General features: G+C 45.9%; 2 protein-coding genes across 2 annotated transcripts; both read left to right on the top strand.

Annotated features, from left to right (window-relative positions):
- Window positions 1–3,247: 3,247 nt before the first annotated feature.
- Window positions 3,248–7,656, top strand: LOC146513353 (zinc finger protein 609-like). The gene is made up of 5 exons (XM_085168978.1): window positions 3,248–3,655; window positions 3,752–4,115; window positions 6,101–6,415; window positions 6,638–6,707; window positions 6,997–7,656. Exons 1-5 carry the CDS (start codon window positions 3,500–3,502, stop codon window positions 7,004–7,006), a joined length of 915 nt encoding a protein of 304 aa, XP_085025104.1. The 5' UTR covers window positions 3,248–3,499; the 3' UTR covers window positions 7,007–7,656.
- Window positions 7,657–7,908: 252 nt separating this feature from the next.
- Window positions 7,909–19,631, top strand: snx20 (sorting nexin 20). Its single transcript, XM_085168979.1, has 3 exons — window positions 7,909–14,803; window positions 15,131–15,273; window positions 15,827–19,631. Exons 1-3 carry the CDS (start codon window positions 14,746–14,748, stop codon window positions 16,496–16,498), a joined length of 873 nt encoding a protein of 290 aa, XP_085025105.1. The 5' UTR covers window positions 7,909–14,745; the 3' UTR covers window positions 16,499–19,631.
- Window positions 19,632–22,702: the final 3,071 nt, after the last annotated feature.

The raw sequence follows: 22,702 nt of genomic DNA on the forward strand, positions 1-22,702 counted from the left end.
AATAATATAAAATTATGCACAAAAGGAATTACTAATGTAAAAAAAAAAGTGGTTTTATTTTTATATGTTTATATATAAATATATACGGTGGCCCCTAGAGACAAAACACGTACAAACTCCAAAACACATTTCTAGCATGAACTGAACTTCAAAACAGAGCTACTAGATCACTTAAATTAGACAATTGAAAGCATGTGTGTATTGTTTGTGTATTTATACACAAGCACTCATATATATTCAAATAATTAAAAAAAATGTTCATTTACCTGTTACTACCACACACCAAATCCGGTCGTTGGTACTTGCTGGATTGTGTAGCCACTAGGTAACAAAAGCTCAACACTGCCCCCTAGCATCCTGGAGCACTTCTGTTGTCTTTTTTACGTGTTTTGTCTCTAGGGGCCACCGTAATTATACTTTATTTATTCCACATAAAATGTAACAAATAAATCATATAATACAAAAACCAACTATTCACATTTGAACTTTTAACTGTTTAAATTTTCAGCTTTTTCCTTTTACAAATTTAAAGTGAAACAACACAATTAAAATATGAAAACAAAAAGAAGATGCACATTCTCTGTCATATGGACCTGCATGAATAAACTTTCTGAATCCTTTATCATCTGCAACTGAAAATAGTTGTGGATGATTACTATACCTTTCTAATGTGACGTTGTTGTCCCTGGCTCTCTCTCTCTCTCCCTCCCGCTCTGTTCCTGTGCTACTGAGTGTAACTACCGCCCCCCCCCCCCCCCCCCCCCCCCCCCCCCCCTCTGCTCAGTGCAAAGCACAAGGCTCACGTGCAGAAAAAAGTGTGAGAGAGAGAGAAAGAAAAAAAAAACGGCTTGCGTCGTTTACGTCAAAGATTCGGCTCTAAGAGCCATTTCGTTCGCGACCGACCCATCACTGCAGAGAAACTGAACTCTACTTCATTTACTAATCGCTGTCGTGTAATTATTCTTGTATTAAAATTTGCTCTTTTGCGTTTGAACTGACTTCGAGTTGTTCATGAATGTCTGAGCCACATCTCATCGCAGCTTTGCAGGATTCAGAGTTCAGACTAACTTTAGGAAGCCAGCAGAGGGGCCTCAGAGATATAAAACTCCATGATGACCTGACACAAGCAGAAACATTCAAAATAGTTCTCGATGTTTTACAGTTTTAAGTATTCGTCTTCAACATGAATGTTTGATTAAAAAAAGTATTAAAATGTCAGTGTAACTTTGATCACAGCGCCCCCTGCCTTGTGTTTCAGGTATACATCGATGCCGATGTACCGGGTGCCCCTGGTGGCCCCATGGCAGTGTAACCTGGGGACGGCCCTGCTCTAGCCTCTCCAGCTTTACTGGTTCGCGCTGATCTGCAGAGGAGCTCTGCGCCTGTTCACCAAACGCTCAAATTCACCACCTGCGATTCTTAAAGCCGACAGCAATATGGGCCCAGCTAACAGCTGCACAACCAATCAGACAGCTGGTGGAGGAAGAGGAGAGTAATGTAATCCAATCAGTGACGTCTGCCTTCAGAGCCAATCAGATTAGCAGGGGGACGGTGACTGTTACAAACAGATGAGTGTTCCTTCTCGTTTATGGTAAAAGTTCCAAGGAGACGCAGATCTATTATTAAATGGAAAAAGGAGAAAATGAACATTAGAAGCGTCAACAAGTTTAATCAGAAGGGAGACGACGGCTGTTTGTCGTAAAACCACACAAGAAGAATCAGGATGATCACACTGACGTTTACGAGATCATACGAGGAGCAAACCTGTACCCCGACCTGTAAGGACAAAAGATCAAACTTTATATAAAAAGGTAGAAATGGTTTGTGTGAAGATGATGATAATCGGTTTAAAGGGAGCAGAGAAATCATCCTCTAAGATTAGCTTCATTTTAAGGAGTCCCACAGGGATCAACATTAGGCCCACTGTTATTCACTCTGCACAAACTGCAGTTCGTCTCCAACGTTCTGCAATCATCACAATTCTGTTCTGTAACATTTCTCTTCTATTTGGTTGAGCTCATTTTAAATCTCTAATAACCAGTCATCTACAGTTCAAGAGCTTTTATATTGTGCACACGTGGAACAAAAAAGTAGATGCTACTGAGAAGCAACTTTTCTTAAACAGTGAAAACAGTTCTGATTGTGTGATTATATCATCTCTGATAAAGGAGTCCCACAGGGATCAACGTTAGGCCCCCTGTTATTCACTCTGCACATGAACTCAGTTTATTAACTGTATTGATCGTGTCAGGATCCAATCTGCTAACCACTGATTAAGAATATATTAAGGAATCAAAGTATTACATATTTATCAAACAGGTTTTTGGGGGACTATTAAATAGCATATTTGTAGGTGCAGAGGAGTCGACCTTCAGCCTGTGGTCACACTGTGAGCTACACTGGGCCTCCATATATTCGTCAAGTTCATTAAAGTTTGCAGTGGTTCTCTAATAGGTGCCTTAGTTTTTCCAATGTTCCCAACAGTAAATATTGTCCAGCTTCATTCTGCAAAGTCAGTTTTGAAGCTGATGTTAGCTCTTCCTCCCCCCCCCCCCCCCCCCCAGTCGCCTTCACCTCTGCATCACTTTCAGCTGAAGAAAGGACTTCTTCCTCCTGCGTACAACATCTGCACTGTTTATGCTGACAATACCATCTTGAGGATTCACGACTTCATTAACATTTACACCAGTGTGTGTTTAACAGTGCCGAGGCCTTTTAATAAACAACAACAACCACAGGCCTGTATGTTTGTTTGTTTTGTGATCCACACTCATGTGACTCAGTTTCACGTCGGCTCGTTTTGTGTCTGATTTTTACGCAGCATATAATTTGTTCTCATGTCTACAAAATACATGTTGATCAAAGATCTTCCTGAATTAATAAATTTGACTTAAAACTGAATATTTGACATGAATTTTCTGCACTGATCATCTCTTTATGGAGCATCAACAATGACTTTTACCCATGTTTTATTATTATTTTATTATTATTTAGTCCCCCCCCCCCCCAGCTTACTGAGGATGACAACTGCTTTTTTTTTTTTTTTTCAATATCTTATTTTAATTTTTTCAGCATAGAAAACCCCTCAACAAACAAATACAGCTCAGGCGCTGAGATGATAGGACAAGAAATAACACAATAATAATAATCAATAGGGAAAGACAAAAGAAAGAAAACATTAAAATGAGAAACTACCAGTATCCATAATGAATTAAATGACAGAAAGGCTTGAAGCTGACTCGCCTACCACGCCCACCTCTTGGCCTCTAACCCCGCCTACCGTCAACAGTACGAGGAGCAGCGACAGCGCCACGCCGACAAGAAGGCGGAGAGCAAAGAGCGCGAGGCCTCCGTGAAAGAAGAGTGGAAGCAGAAGGCATCGGTACCGCCCACTCTGTCAAGGGCGCCCAGCCTCACGGATCTGGGCGCCAGGGGAGGCGTGAACCCAGCGAAGCCCAAAGAGCCCGCCGCGGCTTCGGAACAGGCCAAGTCGGTCATCATGGCGAAGGGAGAGGACTCCAAGGCGCCCGGCGCCCAGCCCGAGGGTTTGAAGATCAAGCTGAGTGAAGGAGGGCATCACGGGAAAGAAGAGCCAAAGTCGGGGGTGGAGTCGGGCCGAGCGGCGAGCGTCGAAGCCGCCATGTGGTACAGACAGGTACAGGCGTCCTCCTCTGTCACACTTTCCTCCTCGCTTGTGTTTTCAGATTGATTGAGGTTAGTTTGATGCTGATGAAGGTTTCTCCCTCTGCAGGAGCCCGACGCGCGTCTGTGGTCCTACGTCTACCCCAGCAAATACTCGGAGGCGCCGAAACTTCAGGAGGACGACAGGTGGAAGGAGGAGCGGGACAGGAAGGTGAAGGAAGAGAGGCCGCAGCCCAAGGAGAAAGACGAGGCGGCGAAGGAGGCGGCGGAGGGTAGGACACAGCTGCCCCCCGAGGAGCTCCGCGGGGGCGGGAAGGAGGCGCGCCCGCCTCACATGCAATTCCCCTCGCCGCTGGCCCAGCATCAGGGCTACGTGCCCTACATGCACGGACCGTACGCCTACAGCCAGGGCTACGAGCCGAGCCACCCCGGGTACAGAGGCATGCCCTCGGTCATGATGCAGAATTACCCAGGTGAGAAACGCAAACATGAAGCAGGCGCAGCAGCAAAGAGAGCGCGAGGGCGGCGAGTGAAAACCAGCGAGGAGCGCGAATGTTTTGGTTTGACCGAAAATTAAAAGCCGCGTTTCTTTGTGGTTTCCGAGGGACGAGCGAGCGCCAGCTGTTGGTTTCTGTTTAAGCTCGCCGGTCAAACCTGCCAGCTGTTCACGCTGATGAGACTTCAGGAAGCTGAACTTCAACTTCCTCTAAAATCCACCAATTTTCACTTTTTTCCACATTTCTGTGTAAACAAATGAGATCAGGCTGTTTTAGACCAGCCGACGCTTCAAATTCACTTCTGTTCATTTTCATTCACGTCATTAACCCTTTAAAGCCGGTCAGAGCAGCACGCTCTGTTTTACGTATTTTTAAATCCTTGTAGCTCTGCAACCACGTGAGCTAGCGCAATAATTGTTTTGCATATGAAACCGGAGGAGTTGTACTTACATCTTATGCCATCAGCTTGTCCTCGGTCACAGTTTCCTTCCACATATAGCTTTGCAAAAACTGCATAAAAAGCACTTGCAGCAACAAAAACATAATATTCCAGAAACACGCTTTGCTGATCCGATCAGCTGTTTGTAATACTTCCTACGTTGGAATAGCCGTCAGCGTGAACTATCGCATGTCCGCCATGACCTGCCCGAAACCGGAAGTGACGTCATTTTGCAGAAATGTAGTTTTTTACCATCAGGGCCTCATGAGCCTATACTGGTGTTTTTAAAAGTTATGTTTGACTTTATGACTTTCTGTGTGGTTTCTGGGATGCTTAGGACTCATATTGCTGCTGGAAATAGTTTATTTTGATGCATATGCTGCTTTTTTGCAAATTTGCATCATAATATTTCGTTTTTCCTGCAGTATATAAAAATTTGTGTATTTCAAAAATAAAACTATGAAGACACTCAAAATAAATTTCCTGTGGTGGGAAACTATTTTGTGCAACTCTTTTGTATTTACAGTTTTGAGGGATAAGCCTCTTAAATTTCTCTAACTAGAAATATATGTTAAAAAAACAAAAACGATTTTCAATTTTTTTGTAGTTTATTGCACTTTTTTGCAATTTATGTAGTTACTATGCACTTAATGCAGACATATTATTAAAATCTGGGCTGTAATGGTTGTATTGATGTATAGCAACTTGAAATGCTCCCAAAAATGGCTCCACAGCATGTAAACATATAATATAAGCTCTGGCAGACTTGGTTCTATGGTCGGTCTTAAAGGGTTAATATAAAATTAGACGAATGCGACGCACCCGGATGATCAGACTTTCACTGGCCCCCGAAAGAAGCGTGATGCTTTCAAAGCGCTGTAGAGGAGTCGATGCTGAGAGCTCAGCCGAACTCTGACAGGTTTAAAGATCTTTAAGCACCACTGCATGTGTAATCCTGGCTACGGTGGCCACTGTGGGACAAACATGCTGGTCAACAAAGACTCATCAAAGTCTCTGTTGTTGTCTTTACTCACACTGTAAGTGGAAACTGTTGCTGTGATCCGGCGCTGTAGACTGAGGTGAGAAGGAATAGGATGGCGTTTAGTTAAGGTGGCGTTGTCTCTTCCCTTCCTGTTGTGCGTTTGGTGAAGGATAAAACTCTCGTGTTTCATATCTCCAGTCTGAAGATGCAGGCATGAATTTAAACGCCTACGATTTCTCTCCTCTGCCTTTGGCGTCATGCATTTGTGGGCGGTCTCTAGCCACATGCATAAAATGTGATGTTTGGATCCGTCTCAGCCGTTGTGTTCACAGCTGGTGACACGGAGCTGCTGCAGTATTTTTAGTGGATTCATTCTGAGTTTGTTGGAGAACAGTTACTCACTAATCACCTGAGAAATGGCGTACTGACCTTTAGAGCTGCTGCCTGAAACGTCACTGCCTCAAGCTGCCGCCACGCCATCACGTCGAACCTTTATGTTCAAACATAAACATCATGTTGTTTGTTTATGTTTCTTTCCAGGCTCGTACCTGCCAGCCAGTTACTACGCCTCCTCGTACGGCGGGAAGGTGGGGGCGGGCGAGGACGGCGAGAAGCCCTCCAGGTCAAGTCCATCTGTGAAGCCGTCCAGCGAGGCCAAAGCTCTGGACCTGCTGCAGCTGCACGCCAGCCAGTACAAAAGCAAGTCGCCGTCCATCCAGGACAGCAAGACGCCACATGATCGAGAGCGGGAGAGAGAAAGGGAGGGCGACCGGCCACGCTCCTCGCCCTCGCAGCGCATCATGCAGTCCCATCACCACCTGGGATACCCTCTGTACGACCTGTCCTACCCCTCAGGTGAGCCTCGCCTGCTGCCTGTTTAGCTCAGGTGTTCTCGGACTGGAGGACAACCTGCTCAGTTTAGTGACCAGCCACACAGCCACGGTGAAGCTGACCTCCCATGATTCATAGCTGGAAAGGGATCCTCTGAGCCCGCCCACTTCACCCCACTGAGCCTGCAGCTGCTTTTAATGAGTGGCGTGTGCGAGTTTCAGTTCTGACATCCTGTCTTTGTTTCAGGCCTCTCGTCCTCCGCCATCGTCGCCAGTCAGCAAGCGTCCGCCCCGTCCATGTACCCGCCCGCACGGAGGTGAGAACGGTAAGACACACACACACACACACACACACACACACACAGCAGTTATGTGTGAGGACTGCGCAGGTGCTCATCACATCCATGAACATGCTTGGACCCTGCTTCAGGCGTCTCAGTGCAGCAGCTCCACCTACTGGTCAGATCAGTGAATCTCAGTGTAAAAAACCAGAGTTACTGAACAGGACATCAGCCTCCTCCTCATCATCACCTTCTTCTTTGTTTTAATTTCAAACCATCCCCTGGTAAAATCTTCTGACCCGTGATCTCCTCTCACTTTCCGCAGGCACACCTGATTGGCCAGCCTCTCCGCCTCTCCGAGTCATGTGACTGGATCACGTGAAGAAGCGTTTCTGTTCCTGTGACATCAGTTCAGTGGTGTTCTGTGTATGTTTGATATCTCTGCCTGGACGTCCAGCCAACTGCTCCGACCCTCGCTGGACCGGATCCTGGTCCCTTTGGGTTCTGCTGGTTCTGGGCGGTCCCGTTGGCCAACAGGTGCTGCTGGGATGCAGAGCTCACAGTGACGTACCTGCAGGGACGACTGGGTGACCTCTGACCTCTTTCAGAAGGACGGGCTCAGCTCCGGATGACATCACACCGTTACCTGGATGCGTCTCAGCTTCACGTGAAATAAAGAGAACACTGGATGAAGGAGGGCCGGCCAATCAGAGGGCAGTATTCAGACTGCTTCCTTGTACTGACTGAGTGACAGGCTCCTCCTCCTCAGTGTGTAGCTGTAAACATGCTCTGTGTGTGCGTGTGTGTGTGTGTGTGTGTGTGTGTGTGTGTGTGTGTGTGTAAATACTGTACAGAGGAATTATTTTAAAGAGCTGTTGGATGATGTTGGATTTCCTACTCTTCTTTTTGTCTGGTAGTCTCTGCCTCTGTTTTTCTACTGTTGTTGATCTGATATTAAACCTGTAGCTGGTGGAGCAGCGCTCGAGCTCAGCGTCCTCATTTATTCCCTGAAAACACCAGAGAGAAGCTGATGTTGTGAAACGTCTTCAGGTCCTGGGATGATGGGAGGCAGGAGGGAGTCGCTCAGATTAAAAAGGGTTCTTCTTTCAAAACAAAAAGCTTGCAGACTCTGGTTTCATTGTGTAGAAGAAAATATTTCCTGGTTTAAAAACGTAAAACAAATGGAGAAATGTGCTTATGGATGTGGATCCATATATTATTCACTTTATTCAGTAATATGTGGCCTCGTTAATAAAGAACTGACCTGCCTAATGTACTGCAAAGCACATGCACATATAGTTCAGGATCACTGTAACCTCAGTGGCTTTTAATAAACTTTATTTTGGAATTTCATATTTTGATTTTGAGTTTTCTAGCCATTCACATTTACTTAATGTAATAAATTAGGTTTTGGGCATCTGTGGCACTATGACATAGATGAATACATGAAAATTGCAGCCTCCCATTTTATTTTTATGCTTCAAGTCTCTTTTGGGGAAAACTACTGTTAATGTCTGTAATATAAGTTCCGCCAGCAGATGGCGCTCGGTGTCTTACGCATCAGTAGCCGACACCTCGCTAGAAGAAGAGTGGTGCCGAGCTGGTGCACCGAGTAGTTCCTGTTACCTGCTGTTCGTCTGTTTTTACAGGTAAGCTGGGTTCCAAATAATACATATGCAATGCCGTTACAGTTACCGTTTAAAAAGGTGGTATTTAGAATACAGTTACTTTGTTGAAATAAATGGATTACACGGCGGTACTTCCCTGTTTCATATTGTGGCGGGTCAGGACTGTTTGGGTTTTGTTTGACAGCTACGTTCTGTTGTTCCAGGCGGCAGCGTTACGGTTGCCATGGTTACAGGGTGACGCTCTCTCTCTGCGTGTTTCCTGGGTGAGAGAGCGCCTGTTGTTGTTGTCGAGTTTAAGGGTTGATAACGATGAATCACCAGCAGCTGTTGCTAAAAGCACCTTTGTTAGATAGCAAAGTATTTACAAATAATTCTCCCGTTCATTGATCTGAGCATGCGCAGAATGAGCCACAGCGCTCCTTTGATCCTTTGATCTTCTCAAATGATCATCGTGACGTCACGGTCGACATCACATTCTCTGCCACGCCCACCAAGACCTTAAATAGAGGAGCTCGTTTAACAGTTTAATCAGAAGGAGCCAGTTGTTTTAGACAAAGCCAACCTTTGCATTTAAATCATTAACAGATTTAACTTTTTGACACTTTTGAGCATTAAACCTTTAAAGAAATGTCACAGGGAAGCGGAGATCAGGCAGACCCACTGCAGCGTACGACAGTTGAACTCAGGCATGAATATGCACAACTCAGGCTTGAAAACTTACGACTCAGGGAAATGAACGCACAACTCTGCGAAAGAAACACACAACGCAGACTAAAAAACACACGACTCAGGGTGAGAAACGCACAACTCAGTCAAAACTACACTGAACTAAGTCAAAACTACATTGAACTCAGTCAAAGCTACAGACAACTCAGTCGAGAAAACACAAAATTGAGCAAAGAGATGGAAGAACTCACACAAACTGTGGGACACATACAGCAGACAACAGAAAGAGAATCCTTTGGTTCGTGGTGTCTAAACCTACTTGGAGAAGGTTTAACTGTTGTCGCATATGTCTTTGCTCTTCCTGCAGCTGCTTTCTGGGTCGCCTGTAAGATTTTCGGCTGAAGCGAATGTCCCGCTCTGTGAGGTCATGATTATTATCATGACCTCACAGAGCGGGGACCGCTTGCGTGTGCTTGCATGCACACGTCCCATCGACAATTGTGGATTGTTTATGTTTATGGAAAGATTTACGCTGTGTCACATGAAAATATTCCTTTGCAGCATTTGATTGGAAATAATTACTTTGATTCCATCACATCTTAAATGAATAGTGTTTAATGTCATTACTGTTTTTAAAGGGTAACTGGTCCACATCCACAATTACAGCTGTAATTGTGGATGTGGACCAGTTACCCTTTAAAAACAGTAATGATGTTTTCCAGCCACAGTCCACCGACCTGTCATAAATAAGCTGTGCTCTCCTTTGTTTGATTTAATTTTGCCCCTCACCTCCCAACCAGTCATGGCAGAAGACCGCCCCTCCCTGAGCCTGGTTCTGCCAGAGGTTTCTTCCTGTTAAAAGGGAGTTTTTCCTCTCCACCGTTGCCAGAGTGCTTGCTCATAGGGGATCATTTGATTGTTGGGGCTGAATTTTTGGATTTCATTTCATTGGCTTGAACTGAAAAACCTAAAAATTCAGCTGAGGGGTTCACATAGTGGAGAGCACTACATTTGTTAACTGCACTTTTTTATTTGTAGATTTTGTAGTTCTTCCTACTACAAAAACTACAAATGAAAACAAGGCAGTTAGCAGCAAATGAAAATAAATAAAACATTTTAAAAAAATCTGCTACTGCTCTGTGTGTTTACTTCAGTGAACACTTGTATGTTTTTGTGTTAGAAGATTATAGATTGTCCAAAATATCCTACAGCTTGATGTTGGTGGGGTTCCAGAGGCACCAGCAGCTTCAAATATGTGTTTGCTGCTTTGTCTTTTAGCAGCTGCTCTCTTAATCGGATGTATTTGTCCTGCAGAAACCTTCCTCGTTGTGTCTTTATCTGCACGAACCCGTGTGTGCTCTGACTCGGCCACAGATCTCCTAACGTTACGGTGATCACGATGAAGTTTTCATGAAATATCTCAGGTTTTCACTACGTGTCCAAGGCATTTAGCTATTTCACACTTTTCAGCAGCAGAGAGATCCTTTCATTTTTCAAACTGTCAGTTTGTTCATTTGCTCAGTGTTGGAGTGAAGCACAGCCGTTTCTGCAGGCACTGACGTGTCCACAGACGTGTGGATTTGTGTGCTGCTGTGTTCACTTGTGTGTTTTTGTGCACTCGGGAGGACGGTACCTGTCTTGTCGTCGTCTCGTAGACAAATATTTGACGACGTCTAGAAGTCAAGTCTGAGTCGCCGTCCAAACGTCTGCCTGCAGCACAACCTCCGTCTCTCAGCGCTCGGCATGCACGCTGAAAGAGCCCTCAGGTGAACTTCTCTCACCTGCATAAACACTTTGCATCGGTTTCTCGGCTGCAGGTCCATGAAGGCAGTTTTGGAGGAATATTACGGTCTGACCTTCATCCTTCAGCTCACTCTGAACTCTCTGAGCAGCTCTCTGGCGTCTCTGTGAGGACCTGCAGGAACACTTCTCCAGACTTCTTGATTCAAAGCTCTTCTGCCTTCTGTTGATGATGTTGATGACTCCACACGGTTTATGTCCTGCTGAGCTTTGTGATCTGGGAATGCCAGACCATGACTGACAGTGTTATTGTCTTATATCACGTCACTGCTTATATCTGAAGTCCTGCTGGCAGAAATGACCTTCAGTCAGAAAGGTTGATGGTCAGGATGAACCTGGACACTTCTTTGCACACGTGTGTCGTATCTTTTGTATGATAAGTACTGATAGAGACAGACGTGAGTCAGTATTCATATTTCTTGCAGCCTGTTAGCACTGCACCTCCTGCCTTTCCAAACGGCTCTTCTGTGTTTCTGTCTCATCGTTCTGCTGATGAACATTTGTCGCCCGCCGTGACCTCAGCACGTCGTCCTGGTTCTGGAGAGCAGACGTGTGTGGATCTGAGTCCTGTGATTTCCAGTAGTGATTTCTTCCCAAGACAAAATCGCATCGTCCTCTGCTGCCGTGTTGTTGCACAATAAAAATGATGAGGTGTCAGAAACGGTCCTGGTTATTGTCTCAGATGTGACGCTCGTCGTATCCTGTCTGCTTCTGTCGCTTTCCTTCATTTACTTCTTGTTAATTCAATTCAATTCAATTTTATTTATATAGCGCCAAATCACAACAAAAGTCGCCTCAAGGCGCTTCATTTCATATCAGTTTATTTTCCTGAAATGTGCTCCAGAGTGACAAACATCTGCTGGAGTTTATGCTGCACTAAAACCTCTGTGACATCGTTGCACTCACTGCTAACAGGAAAGCCAGAGGAGCAGACACATCCCAGCAAAACACTGATGCAGCTTTTTTGCTGTGGTGCTTTATGGACAAACAAAAGTTATTTGTGCAGCACATTTAAAAACAGCAGATGACGCGACGCCCGTCACGCTCGTGTCCTCTCGTGAAGAGAAAAGCAGAACTAATGCTCTACCTGACGCCCATCGCCATCACAGTCAAGGTTGGGATGATTTCTTATTGTTTTATTTTTAATGTGTCTGCTCCAATAAGTCCAGTAGGTGGAGCTATAGCACAGGTGAGTGGTTGTAGCTGAAGCTGTTGTGATGTTGCTGCCTCGCAGACTGAAGCAAAGATCTGTTTTTGCTGCAGCTCCAAATGTTTCAAAGCTTAAGTTACATATACAGGGAAGTGTTTTTATAAAGATGGTGAATAGTTTCACGTTTGTACTTTCAATAGTTTCTTGCATCACCTCTGAATGAAAATGTCAGCTGACAGCTGGTATCAGAGACCTCTCCAACATGTCACTGCAGCCCTGCAGAGCCTGCATGCTGCAAAATGCAAACTTATTTCAGGGATTTCAGTTTTATTCCTGCAGCACTTTATAGAAGAACATTTATAGCCGAGGCTTGTTTGCTGTGCTCGCTCTCAGATGGGTCTTTAAACTACTGTAAAACTGCTCAGACCCCAGCCTAGAGAGGATACGATGCAAGGCACAGACTAAGTTAAAAGGAGGAACATGAAGCAATAAGCAGCAGGTAATACACAACTGACCTGATCCCGATTTAAAAACAGTGTTTTGAGTTTCTTCCTGTTGAAAAGGGAGTTTTTCCTTCCCACTGTCGCCAAAGTGCTGCTCATCTGATTGTTGGGCTTTTCTCTGTATTGTTGTAGGGTCTTACTATGTCACACACCTTGAGGCAGCTGTTGTGACGTGGCGCTGTATGAATGAAACTGAATTGAAATGTCTGCTGCAACATTGAGGTGATCGGGTCAGAATCTGGTAGAAACAGTCAGCAGACCTGGGACGTGGTGGAGCTGGAGTTTCACATCGTGGATGTGTCTGCAGCATCTGTCGTGTCGATATGGACCAAAATATGTGGAAGATGTTTCTGACACCTCGTTGACTTTGTGTCTCGAAGAAGTGAAGCAGCTCTGAAGGCAAAAGGAGATCCAACCTGCTGCTAGCAAAGTGTAACTGACGAAGCACATTTTGAAAAGACTCCACTTTAACAGACGGGAGACGGTGACAACGAGTTTTTTCTTTTTCTTTTTTTAATTGACATTTTAGAATCACTATAGACAGTGTTGGGGAGTAACGGAATACATGTACCGCCGTTACGTATTTAAAATACAAAATATGAGTAACTGTATTCCGTTACAGTTACCGTTTAAAAAGGTGGTATTTAGAATACAGTTACTTTGTTGAAATAAATGGATTACACGGCGGTACTTCCCTGTTTCATATTGTGGCGTCAGGACTGTTTGGGTTTTGTTTGACAGCTACGTTCTGTTGTTCCAGGCGGCAGCTTTACGGTTGCCATGGTTACATGGTGACGCTCTGTCTCTGCGTGTTTCCTGGGTGAGAGAGCGCCTTTTTGTTGTTGTTGTTCTAAGCTAATAGGCAGAATGCTACAGGTATAGCTCTAAAGAATGTAGCATCATGGGCAGTGTAGTCCGTGCTGCAGGGAGAATGGACTGCTGTACACGTTATGTGTCTGTGAGCGAGGGAGGGAGAAAAAGGAAAAGTACGAGCTGTCATCGAGCAGAAACAGGAGCTGGAAGCATGTAAATATAATAATAACCACTGCAGCCAAGAAGAGAGCCTGACGAGCCCAGCTGTAAGTAAGCTATTAAGACTCGACTGTACACCGTGTTCGTGTTTTCCTCCAAAAACAATAAGTTCTGTTGGAGCAGCCTTTCAACGCCTCTCTCTGTCTCTGCTAGCAAAGTTGACCCAGACAACAAAGTAAAGCTAGTTTTCAGCTACGAGCCGACACAGAACCCACCGTATTAGCCAGAGGTCCCTTTACTACGGTTCGGAGCCGCGGACCTTCAGTAACAGTAATAAATCACAGCAATAGTACATTCATGTAGTTGTAAACAGCATGATAATATATTAAGTAATCCAAAGTATTCAGAATACGTTACTCTCATTGAGTAACGTAACGGAATATGTTACAGAATACATTTTGGGGCATGTAATCTGTAATCTGTAATGGAATACATTTTAAAAGTAACCTTCCCAACACTGGTTATGTGACATTAGTGACGTTTGTACTAACTTGGTTTTAAAGCCTTTACTTTAAAACGCCGTTCAATAGCTGAGCTTAATCTTACAGAGAATGATCAAAGCTCATGTAGAAACAAACAAATGAACAAAAGATTTTCTCCTTCATTTCTGTCAAACAAAGCTGTATGAAACGTTTCCAGCTGTTAGTATCATGGTTGCTAGGCAACCTGGGCAGCGTGACGGAGGCTAGACCTCCCCATTTCACAGCCTCGCACTTCCGGCCTCAGCGGTCTTTGAGTACACGGCCCTTGAGGACCGTTAAGGCTGCAGACTCTGAATTGGGACACAGCCAAAGACTACTCAGTGGTGTCTGCCTGTGACCTCTGACCTGCCTGTGCACCTGCAGATGGACATTAAAGCTTAAAGAGCTTTCAGAGCTCCCCCTAGAGGAGCAGAGAGGAGCTGCATGCAAAGCACTCTGCTTTCTGCTAGCTAACTCCACCCGCCTGCTGCTGCGCAGCCATAAAACAAGCACCTCTCTCACACACTATTTACGCCACACTGGTCTTTCATTTCACTTCCTCTTCAGCATGTTTGCTGAAGTCGACTTCCTCCCGCCTGCACTCGTCTGTCAGCACGCAAACGTGCAGCACGTTCTTCTGTTCGCGGCACTCGGCAGGCCCGCTCGGGCCTTTTTAACCCCTCACTCACCTGCAGGAGCCACACTGGCAGCTTTGATCTTTACAGGAATAAAAAAAGAGATGAAGCAGAGCCAGAAAACACAGCTGCCCATCACTGAGTGAACATCGGGAGGATAAGCGAGCTTCTCTGGCCTCAGATCAGCAGTTTGGACCTGATGGCAGAAGCTCAGCAGGGAGCCGAAGACCTGACTGAGGTGGACACCATGACTCCAGGTTCTGTCATCTTTCACCTTCTTAACCTTCCTCTTCTTCTTTCTTCTGTCTGAACTCAGACGCCAAACTTTTAGGTCAACTCTCACTCACATTTCAGACCCAAGTAAACAGTGACGCTGAGCTTTAATCTGTCAGGTATTCATGTGTTTGCAGCCAATGGTTCATGTCAGAAACAGTGAGGAGCTGGCAGGGAGGTGGGTTTCAAAGAGGCTGGCAGCTGCTAAAGCAGCACGCAGAGTCAAAGAGGCCACGCCCCTAATAATGCGGCCTTTCCACAGGTGTGCCAGTCCCGCAGTGGGTGCTGACTCGCTGTGTTTGCTGTTTCAGAGGACTTGCCCAGCTGTTCCCGTTTAACCACGAAGGAGCTGCAGCAGAACTGGAGGGCGGTGAAGCAGCGAGAGCGACCCGTGCGGCTGCTCTTTGAGATCCCCTCCACCCGCATCGTCGAGCACGTGCTACACAAATACGTGGTGAGACACCGAAACACACCCACCAGCCGACTGCAAACACTCTGCTCAGCAGTTTTTATACTCTTGGATCCCTGTGATGTCATAGAGGTGAAATACCTTCTGTTTTTGAGGGACAGCCAATCAGAAGAGATTCTTTCAGACAGGATGAGGATGAGGGGCAAAGCGGCTAACCTGTAAATGTTCACAGCTAACTTTCAGTGAAGGTGAGCCCGCAGGAAGTGAAAGTTTAACCTGAGGAGGAGGGGCTTATTTTCCAAAGGTGTGGCTGTTGGAGCAGGAAGCAGTAAAGGTGAACTCTGGTCATAAGAGCCCCTCCCTGAGCCTGGTTCTGCTGGAGGTTTCTTCCTGTTAAAAGGGAGTTTTTCCTTCCCACTGTCGCCAAAGTGCTGCTCATAGGGGGTCATATGATTGTTGGGGGTATCAGAGAAAAGACGCCTGCGGTGGGTTCACCGTTGAGAGGAAACAGGAAGTCTGTTTCTCTGACTGGCTGTTTGAGCTGCAGCAGAGTTAACTTTAAAGGTCAAAGGTCACGGTTCTTTCTGTTTGTTTGCAGCTCTACCAGGTGGTGGTGATGCGTTCTGGCAGCTTCGATTCCCGCCGTGTTTCGGTGGAGCGCCGCTACAGCGACTTCTCCCGCTTCCACCACAAACTGCTGGAGGAGTTTGACGAGGAGCTGGAGGAGGTGCAGCTGCCTCGCAAGATGCTCTCGGGGAACTTCTCCCCCGAGAGCATCGGGGAGCGGCGCCTGGCGCTGCAGGACTACCTGGCGAAGCTGTACGCCACGCGCTGCGTCAGACACTCGCCGTGCTTCTCGGCTTTCTTCACAGAGCAGGAGCAGCAGCGGGCGCACGGCCTGCTCCGGGCGGGGCAGTTCCAGCCGGCCGCAGAGCTGCTGCAGACCGTGCTGGACATCCAGGAGAAGCTGCTGCCCTGGCAGAAGCCCACCCTCCTCGTGCCCGCCCTCGCCGCCCTCGCCGTCTGCTACCGGGACCTGGACGAACCGGAGCGGGCGTTCTCCGCCGCTCAGAGAGCGCTGCCTCCGGTGAGGCGCTACGGACTGACGCGCTACAGAGCGCCGCTGCTGGAGCTGCTGGTGGACCTCGGGTACCAATTGGGCCGGCCCGTGGCTCAGCTGCAGGATGAGCTGACCGCTCTGAGAGATGCCGAGCGTGGGGAAGCGTCCTCCCACTCCCTGAAGGAGGTAGTGATCCGGGAGTTCCTCTGAGGGGGGAGCCCCCTGTCCACACCTGGATTAGCAGGTAAACCCCTGCACAGCCCCTGCCAGCAGCTCACAGTGGGTCAGAGTACCCAGAGTACTGCAGTACTGCAATAAAGTATTTAAAAGTAATTTTGGTATTGGGTCTGATTCATGATGTTTGATGATTAGCGGCTGACTCTACCACGGAAATCTGACCACACAGTACTGAAGCCACGCCATTGGTCCTCCTGTGGTAGCTCTGGGTGGGGGTCAGCACCTGCTGCTCCAGGATCAGATCTGCTTTCAGTTGCTGCTCTTTGCTGCTGCTCACCTGAGACCAGTTACGACTGTGTGTACATTCAAAAACAGAACAAAGACCTTTTCGTTCACCGTCTGTGTGCTGCAGACGTTACAACAGGTTAAATAAGCAGATCCAAGCTCGCTGTATCTGTAATGCTAATGAGCCAAAGTGCAAACTGTTCAGGTCTCACTGGGTCAGCTTGTTTATGTGCCCTGTAGCTAACATCATCAGAGATTATGAGCTAATTTCAGATTTGGATTATCTGTTTATCATCCATAAGAGACCCATCTTACTGTAAACATCATCTTTCATGTGCATATTTACATGAGTATGTAAACAGATCCTGGAGCGTTAGCTTTTATCGATGTTTGTGAGCCAACAGGTGAGTGGGGGTGTGGCCAAAGTCAGCACTGTAGTTCAGATGCCAGGTTAGCTTCTGTTTGAGCACATTTGTTAATGACAACAGGGAACTGTTGTTCTCCCCGGCTTCCTCCAAACACATGAATAATAATGCGTTTGATTTAAAGTCACCTCACCCAGAAACATGAATATCACACCAGTAAGGACAGAGGAGTCATGTGACGGGGGAAGGAAGTGTGCTCTGAGAGGCTGGGAAGTGGAGAGTGATGGACGGAGGACCTGAGAGGGCGGAGATGTGTTCAGAGAAGAACAGTAGAGACTTAAAGGTGGAGAAGCTTGAACTTGAACAGCCGGTGGAGTTGGTGGAGCACGGGTGTGACGGACTGACGGAGGAGTTCTGGTGGAGCCGGAAGCAGCAGAGCTGAGGATGAACCTGACAGCAGACCCAGGAGCATGTATGCTCTCAGAAACATGCTGTGGAAAGTAATTAACTGAGTGTAGTTTCTGGTTTTCTCATTTCTTCTCTTTATCTTTACTTTTAAAATTACTGAAGGTGTTTAAAAGAGGACAAATACCAATATGATCCCTGAGTTGTTTGTAATGGTTTACATTCCCAGTGCTTTCACCTTGTAAGGGTTTTAAAAAGTGGTAACGAGACCTGTTCAAGTGTATTTACAGAAAACCACACAAACAAAAAAATGAACATCATGTGTCTTTGTTCTACAATCATTAGATTTCATTTCCAAGATGTAATTCATCCAAATAACTCCAACTTTCTGCAGATGGATGATGTGCACATGTGATTAATGACATTAGTTGGACACAAATAAAATCCCTCACAGATCATACCTGATTCCCAGTTACAGTATCCTATGAGATAGAGCAGAACTCATGTGATTTGGTAACAGTCGGTGATGTCAGCAGAGGAAGTGTGATTTGTTTACTGGTAAGTTACCTTTCCTTCCTTCTAAATAACTGATTCTTCCATTTGTTTCATCCTGTTTCCTGAATCAGCCCATAGATCAGAACTCAAACACAGTGAGGGCTTTTTTTCTTCGTGCCTTTGGAAATCAGTGTTTGCAACAAGCAGAAGAAGAAGAGCCGACCCTGTCAGCTGTGTTTAAGTGCATATTCTCTTCTCAGATTTGGGCTTTGGTGGGCGATCGTGGCTCAAGAGTTGGGAGTTTGTCTTGTAATTGGAAGGTTGCCGGTTCGAGCCCCGGCTTGGACAGTCTCGGTTGTTGTGTCCTTGGGCAAGACACTTCACCTACCGCCTACTGGTGGTGGTCAGAGGGGCCGGTGGCGCCAGTGTCCGGCAGCCTCGCCTCTGTCAGTGCGCCCCAGGGTGGCTGTGGCTACAATGTAGCTGCCATCACCAGTGTGTGAATGTGTGTGTGAATGGGTGGATGACTGGATGTGTAAAGAGCTTTGGGGTCCTTAGGGACTAGAAAAGCGCTATATAAATGCAGGCCATTTACCATTTAACTCATGCTGTAGATCACATAATTTGTGCTCCATGCTGTGGAAATGCAGATGTGAGGTGTTCATCACAGGGACCCTTTGGTCCTCTCTCGAGCCAACAAGCTGAACATCCTATAGACGAACCGAGAGCCTTTTCTCTTCTTGATGCACTGATATTTCACACATGATAATAAACCCAGTGAACCCTTATGCAGCGTGCATGCAGGGGAAGAGGACAGAGTTGGCCACCTTCTCCATGGCCAGGTTCCTGTTGGAACCCAGGGGACCTCAGCATGTTGGGCACAAACTGAGCTGAGCACGGCAGTTAGTGCACACCTGGGGAAGAAGAAATGTATGTTCATGACAGGTGTTTATTAAAATCTTCACAGTTATGCTTCTGCATACACGCATGGACGAGTGGATCAAAAAGACAAAAACAACATTTTACAGGAGGCGCACTCGGTGCTTGTTTGGAAGTTTAGGGTTTTTTTCGCTGTAAAAAGTTTTCTTCCCACGCACAACGGACACTAATGTTTTTGTCACTTTTTATGGAATCAAACTCAAAGTAAGGTCAGTACTTCCACGCTTTAAACGCTGCACGCTCATACTCTCTCTGCACTCGATATATGATCCATTGTTGATCTGCACACAGCTGTTGTCACGAATGTCGCACTCGCTTACGTCACTGTCATGAGACATTCTCGCAAAAAATCACGGTTTTAGTAACGCAGTAACGCAGCGTTCCTACGGGAAAGTAACGGTAATCTAATTACCGTTTTTGCAATAGTAATCCCTTACTTTACTCGTTACTTGAAAAAAGTAATCGGATTATAGTAACGCGTTACTGCCCATCTCTGCACATCACATGTGCAGGTACTCTGGTACAGTACATGCGAGTGAAATTCTTGTGTGCGAGCTTCACAAGCAGCAGAGGTGTGTAAAAATACAATAACATAAGAACAAGCAAAATATAAGAATGGCTAAATCTGAGAGTAATAAATATATGTACAATATAAGAGTGTATGCATTACTGGATGTGTATACTAAATTTCTAAATTTACACGTAATTGCACGTAATTTCTTTCTACGTGCATGTGTGTGTGTGTCTATACATATTTTAAAAATTAAATAGAATAAACAATAAAATAAAATATATAAAATATACAGAGGTTGGCAGTTGGATATTGTGCAAAACAAGTGGCATTTATATACAGTGTGGAGTGCATAATGTTGAAGTGCAGGTCACCTCCTGCAGCTCCACTACTGGAGTAGTGGAGGTGAGGTGTCTATGAAGTGTTCAGCAGTCTGATGGCCTGGTGGAAAAAGCTTCTCTCAGTCTGCTGGTTCAGGACCGGATTCTGCAGAACCTCCTGATGGAAGCAGTCTGAACAGTTTATGGCTGGCGTGACTGGAGTCCTTGATGATCCTCCCCGCTTTCCTCAGGCACCGCTTCCTGTAGATGTCCTGGAGGGAAGCTCACCTCCAGTTATCCGTTCAGAGCACCGCACTACTCTCTGGAGAGCTTTGCGGTTGTAGGCGGTGCTGTTGCCGTACCAGGTGGCGATGCATCCAGTGAGGATGCTCTCAATGGCACAGCGATAGAAGGTCCTGAGGATGAGGGGGCTCATGCCGAATCTTTTCAGTCTCCTGAGAAAGAAGAGGCGCTGCTGCGCCTTCTTCACTGTTTTGTTTGTGTGTCCTGACCACGTAAGATCCTCAGCCAAATGTACACCAAGGAAGCGGAAGCTGCTCACTCTCTACAGCAGCGCCGTTGATGGTGATGGGGGCGTGTACTTCTCTGCTCCTCCAGAAGTCCACTATCAACTCCTTTGTCTTTGCGACGTTGAGGGTGAGATGGTTGTCTTGACAGCAGTGGGTCAGGGCGCTGACCTCCTCCCTGTAAGCGTCGCATCACCGTTGGTGATCAGACCCACCACTGAATCTATTGCATGCATTGGGGATACTTGTTAAAGGCACTTCTTTATAGCAATTAGAGGAAGAAGGGGGAGACAGAAGATAGTTACCTGTATGGTAAATATGAAGGGCGGTGGACTGAATCATGGGGCCTTCTCTGTGGGAGTGGGTTAGGTTGAGTAGTGATGCTAAATTGGGCATAGACGTGGATCTTAGTGTAAATGAGTGTAAAATGTTGAGCTAGCAGCAGGCTGAATGTCAAACTGCTGGACTACAGTCTTCAGGTAGTTTCCCTTGTTTCGCTCTCGGCTCTGTGTGATGTCTTCACAGGAGGACAGACTTCGTTTGGCCATCTCAGGCCCCTGTAGCCCCCCACCCATGTCCTGCTTACATGTCCTGTGGAAAAAGTTCAGAATGAACTGATAAGAAGTTGATGTCCCACGTGTATTGATAAGTGATGCAGTGAAAGTGCACACAAGTTCTCTTAAGCCCAGAAGCTTTAAGAAATTCATATCACTGAACATCACAAGTTTCATCTCAGCAGCCGCTGCCGTCATGAATCTGGTGCAAATAGCTTTACATGAACCTCCTGTTCGTGCTCTCGGCTTCCTCTAAAGAAATCTCCCTCGGTGTGTTTGGTGAACTAACCTTCGCTCTCTGTGTATATCAGACCTGGTTACGGACCCTCCCTGTGATTGCTGTGTGGCAGGGTGAGTGGAGCTCTGGACGAGTGTGGCTCTCGTCTCCCTGGACCCCCGCCCGACTCACTGCCATATATTTATATCACTGTGGTTTCCCCCTGTTGCAAATACACTTTCAACTCTTTGTTTGCAAGAACTCTGTGCCTGAGTGCGTCCGTTTGCCATGACACATGGAAACAGTGGCACAGACAGGACGATGCATCTGAATGACCTCGCTGAGGATAGAAAAGCCACACGTGTAGTTGATGGGAGTTTCAGGTCACCTCCTGCAGCTTGCTTCAGTTCTCGTCTGGATTGCTCAGCCTTAAACACTTGCTTAGTTGACAACAAGTTGCTGGATGTTCTAGTTTTAGTTCTGCTGCCACAATGTGACTGTATGCTGAGGAGGCAATCCCTAACCCTGCTCAATTAAATGTAAGTAAATGTAAAACACTTTCTTCAGTCATGAGCTACTGTAACATGAATCAATTTGCTACCTCTGTCACGTCCTACAGTCTTCCTAATAACCTGCTAATTGTATTGAGGTGTGTTGCAGCAGGGACACATGGAAAAGTCTCAGGACAGCGGCCCTCGAGGGCTGGAGTTTGGCACCTGTGTTTTAGGTAATGGTCCTTCTTCAAACTCAACTTTTTTTGTCATCAAATATCAAAATATCCTCGTGTGTAATGATGACAGAACAGTTGGTGCGGCTACATCTGTGCAGTTAAATTCTACATCATAAACTCCAACAATCAAATGACCCCCTATGAGCAAGCACTAGGCGACAGTGGGAAATATAAACTCCCTTTAAACAGGAAGAAACTTACAGCAGAAACAGCCTCATGGAGGGGCGGGGCCATCTGCCATGACTGGTTGGGGTGAGGGGCAAAATAAAACTAAAATGAGAGCACAAGTTGGCTAAATGTTGCTCACGTTGGCTAACATGAACAACAGTTGATTTGGCATACTGGGTTAGGATGACTGTCCAAAAACTGGGTTGAATTGACCATTGATTAAAGTTGAGGTTACCAAAGATTGGGTAGAAAGCTCATAACCCATCACAATGGTTACATTATAGTCATATTTGGGTTAAAAACAATTGTAATTGCTTTAAAATTCAGCAAATAAACAATGGATTGAAGATAAAACTACTTTTATTGCCATATGATACATAGAATACAGACAGCAGAATTCATACCAAAAACATGTTAATACAAGTGAAGACAACGTTTCACGTAAATGCAAATTAGGCTGTGTCCCAGTTCAGAGACCGCGCTACAGAACAAAGCAAGGGGAAAATAAAATGAAACAATCTGAGGGTGAAATACAAACGTGAACTCAAAAGGAAAAATGTCTGGTTGTATTTCAGACCTCAGAGGGTGAATCCAACAAATCATGAAAAATTAGGTTTAATTTTTGTTCAGTGCAGATTTCTGACATTTTGTGTAATTTAAGCTGTAACAGTGTGACTGTTTTCTAACAAAAAACAGTGAAACTTAAGTTAGACGTGTTTAA

This window comes from Neolamprologus multifasciatus, chromosome 7, assembly GCF_963576455.1.
Source record: "Neolamprologus multifasciatus chromosome 7, fNeoMul1.2, whole genome shotgun sequence".
Taxonomy (NCBI): domain Eukaryota; kingdom Metazoa; phylum Chordata; class Actinopteri; order Cichliformes; family Cichlidae; genus Neolamprologus; species Neolamprologus multifasciatus.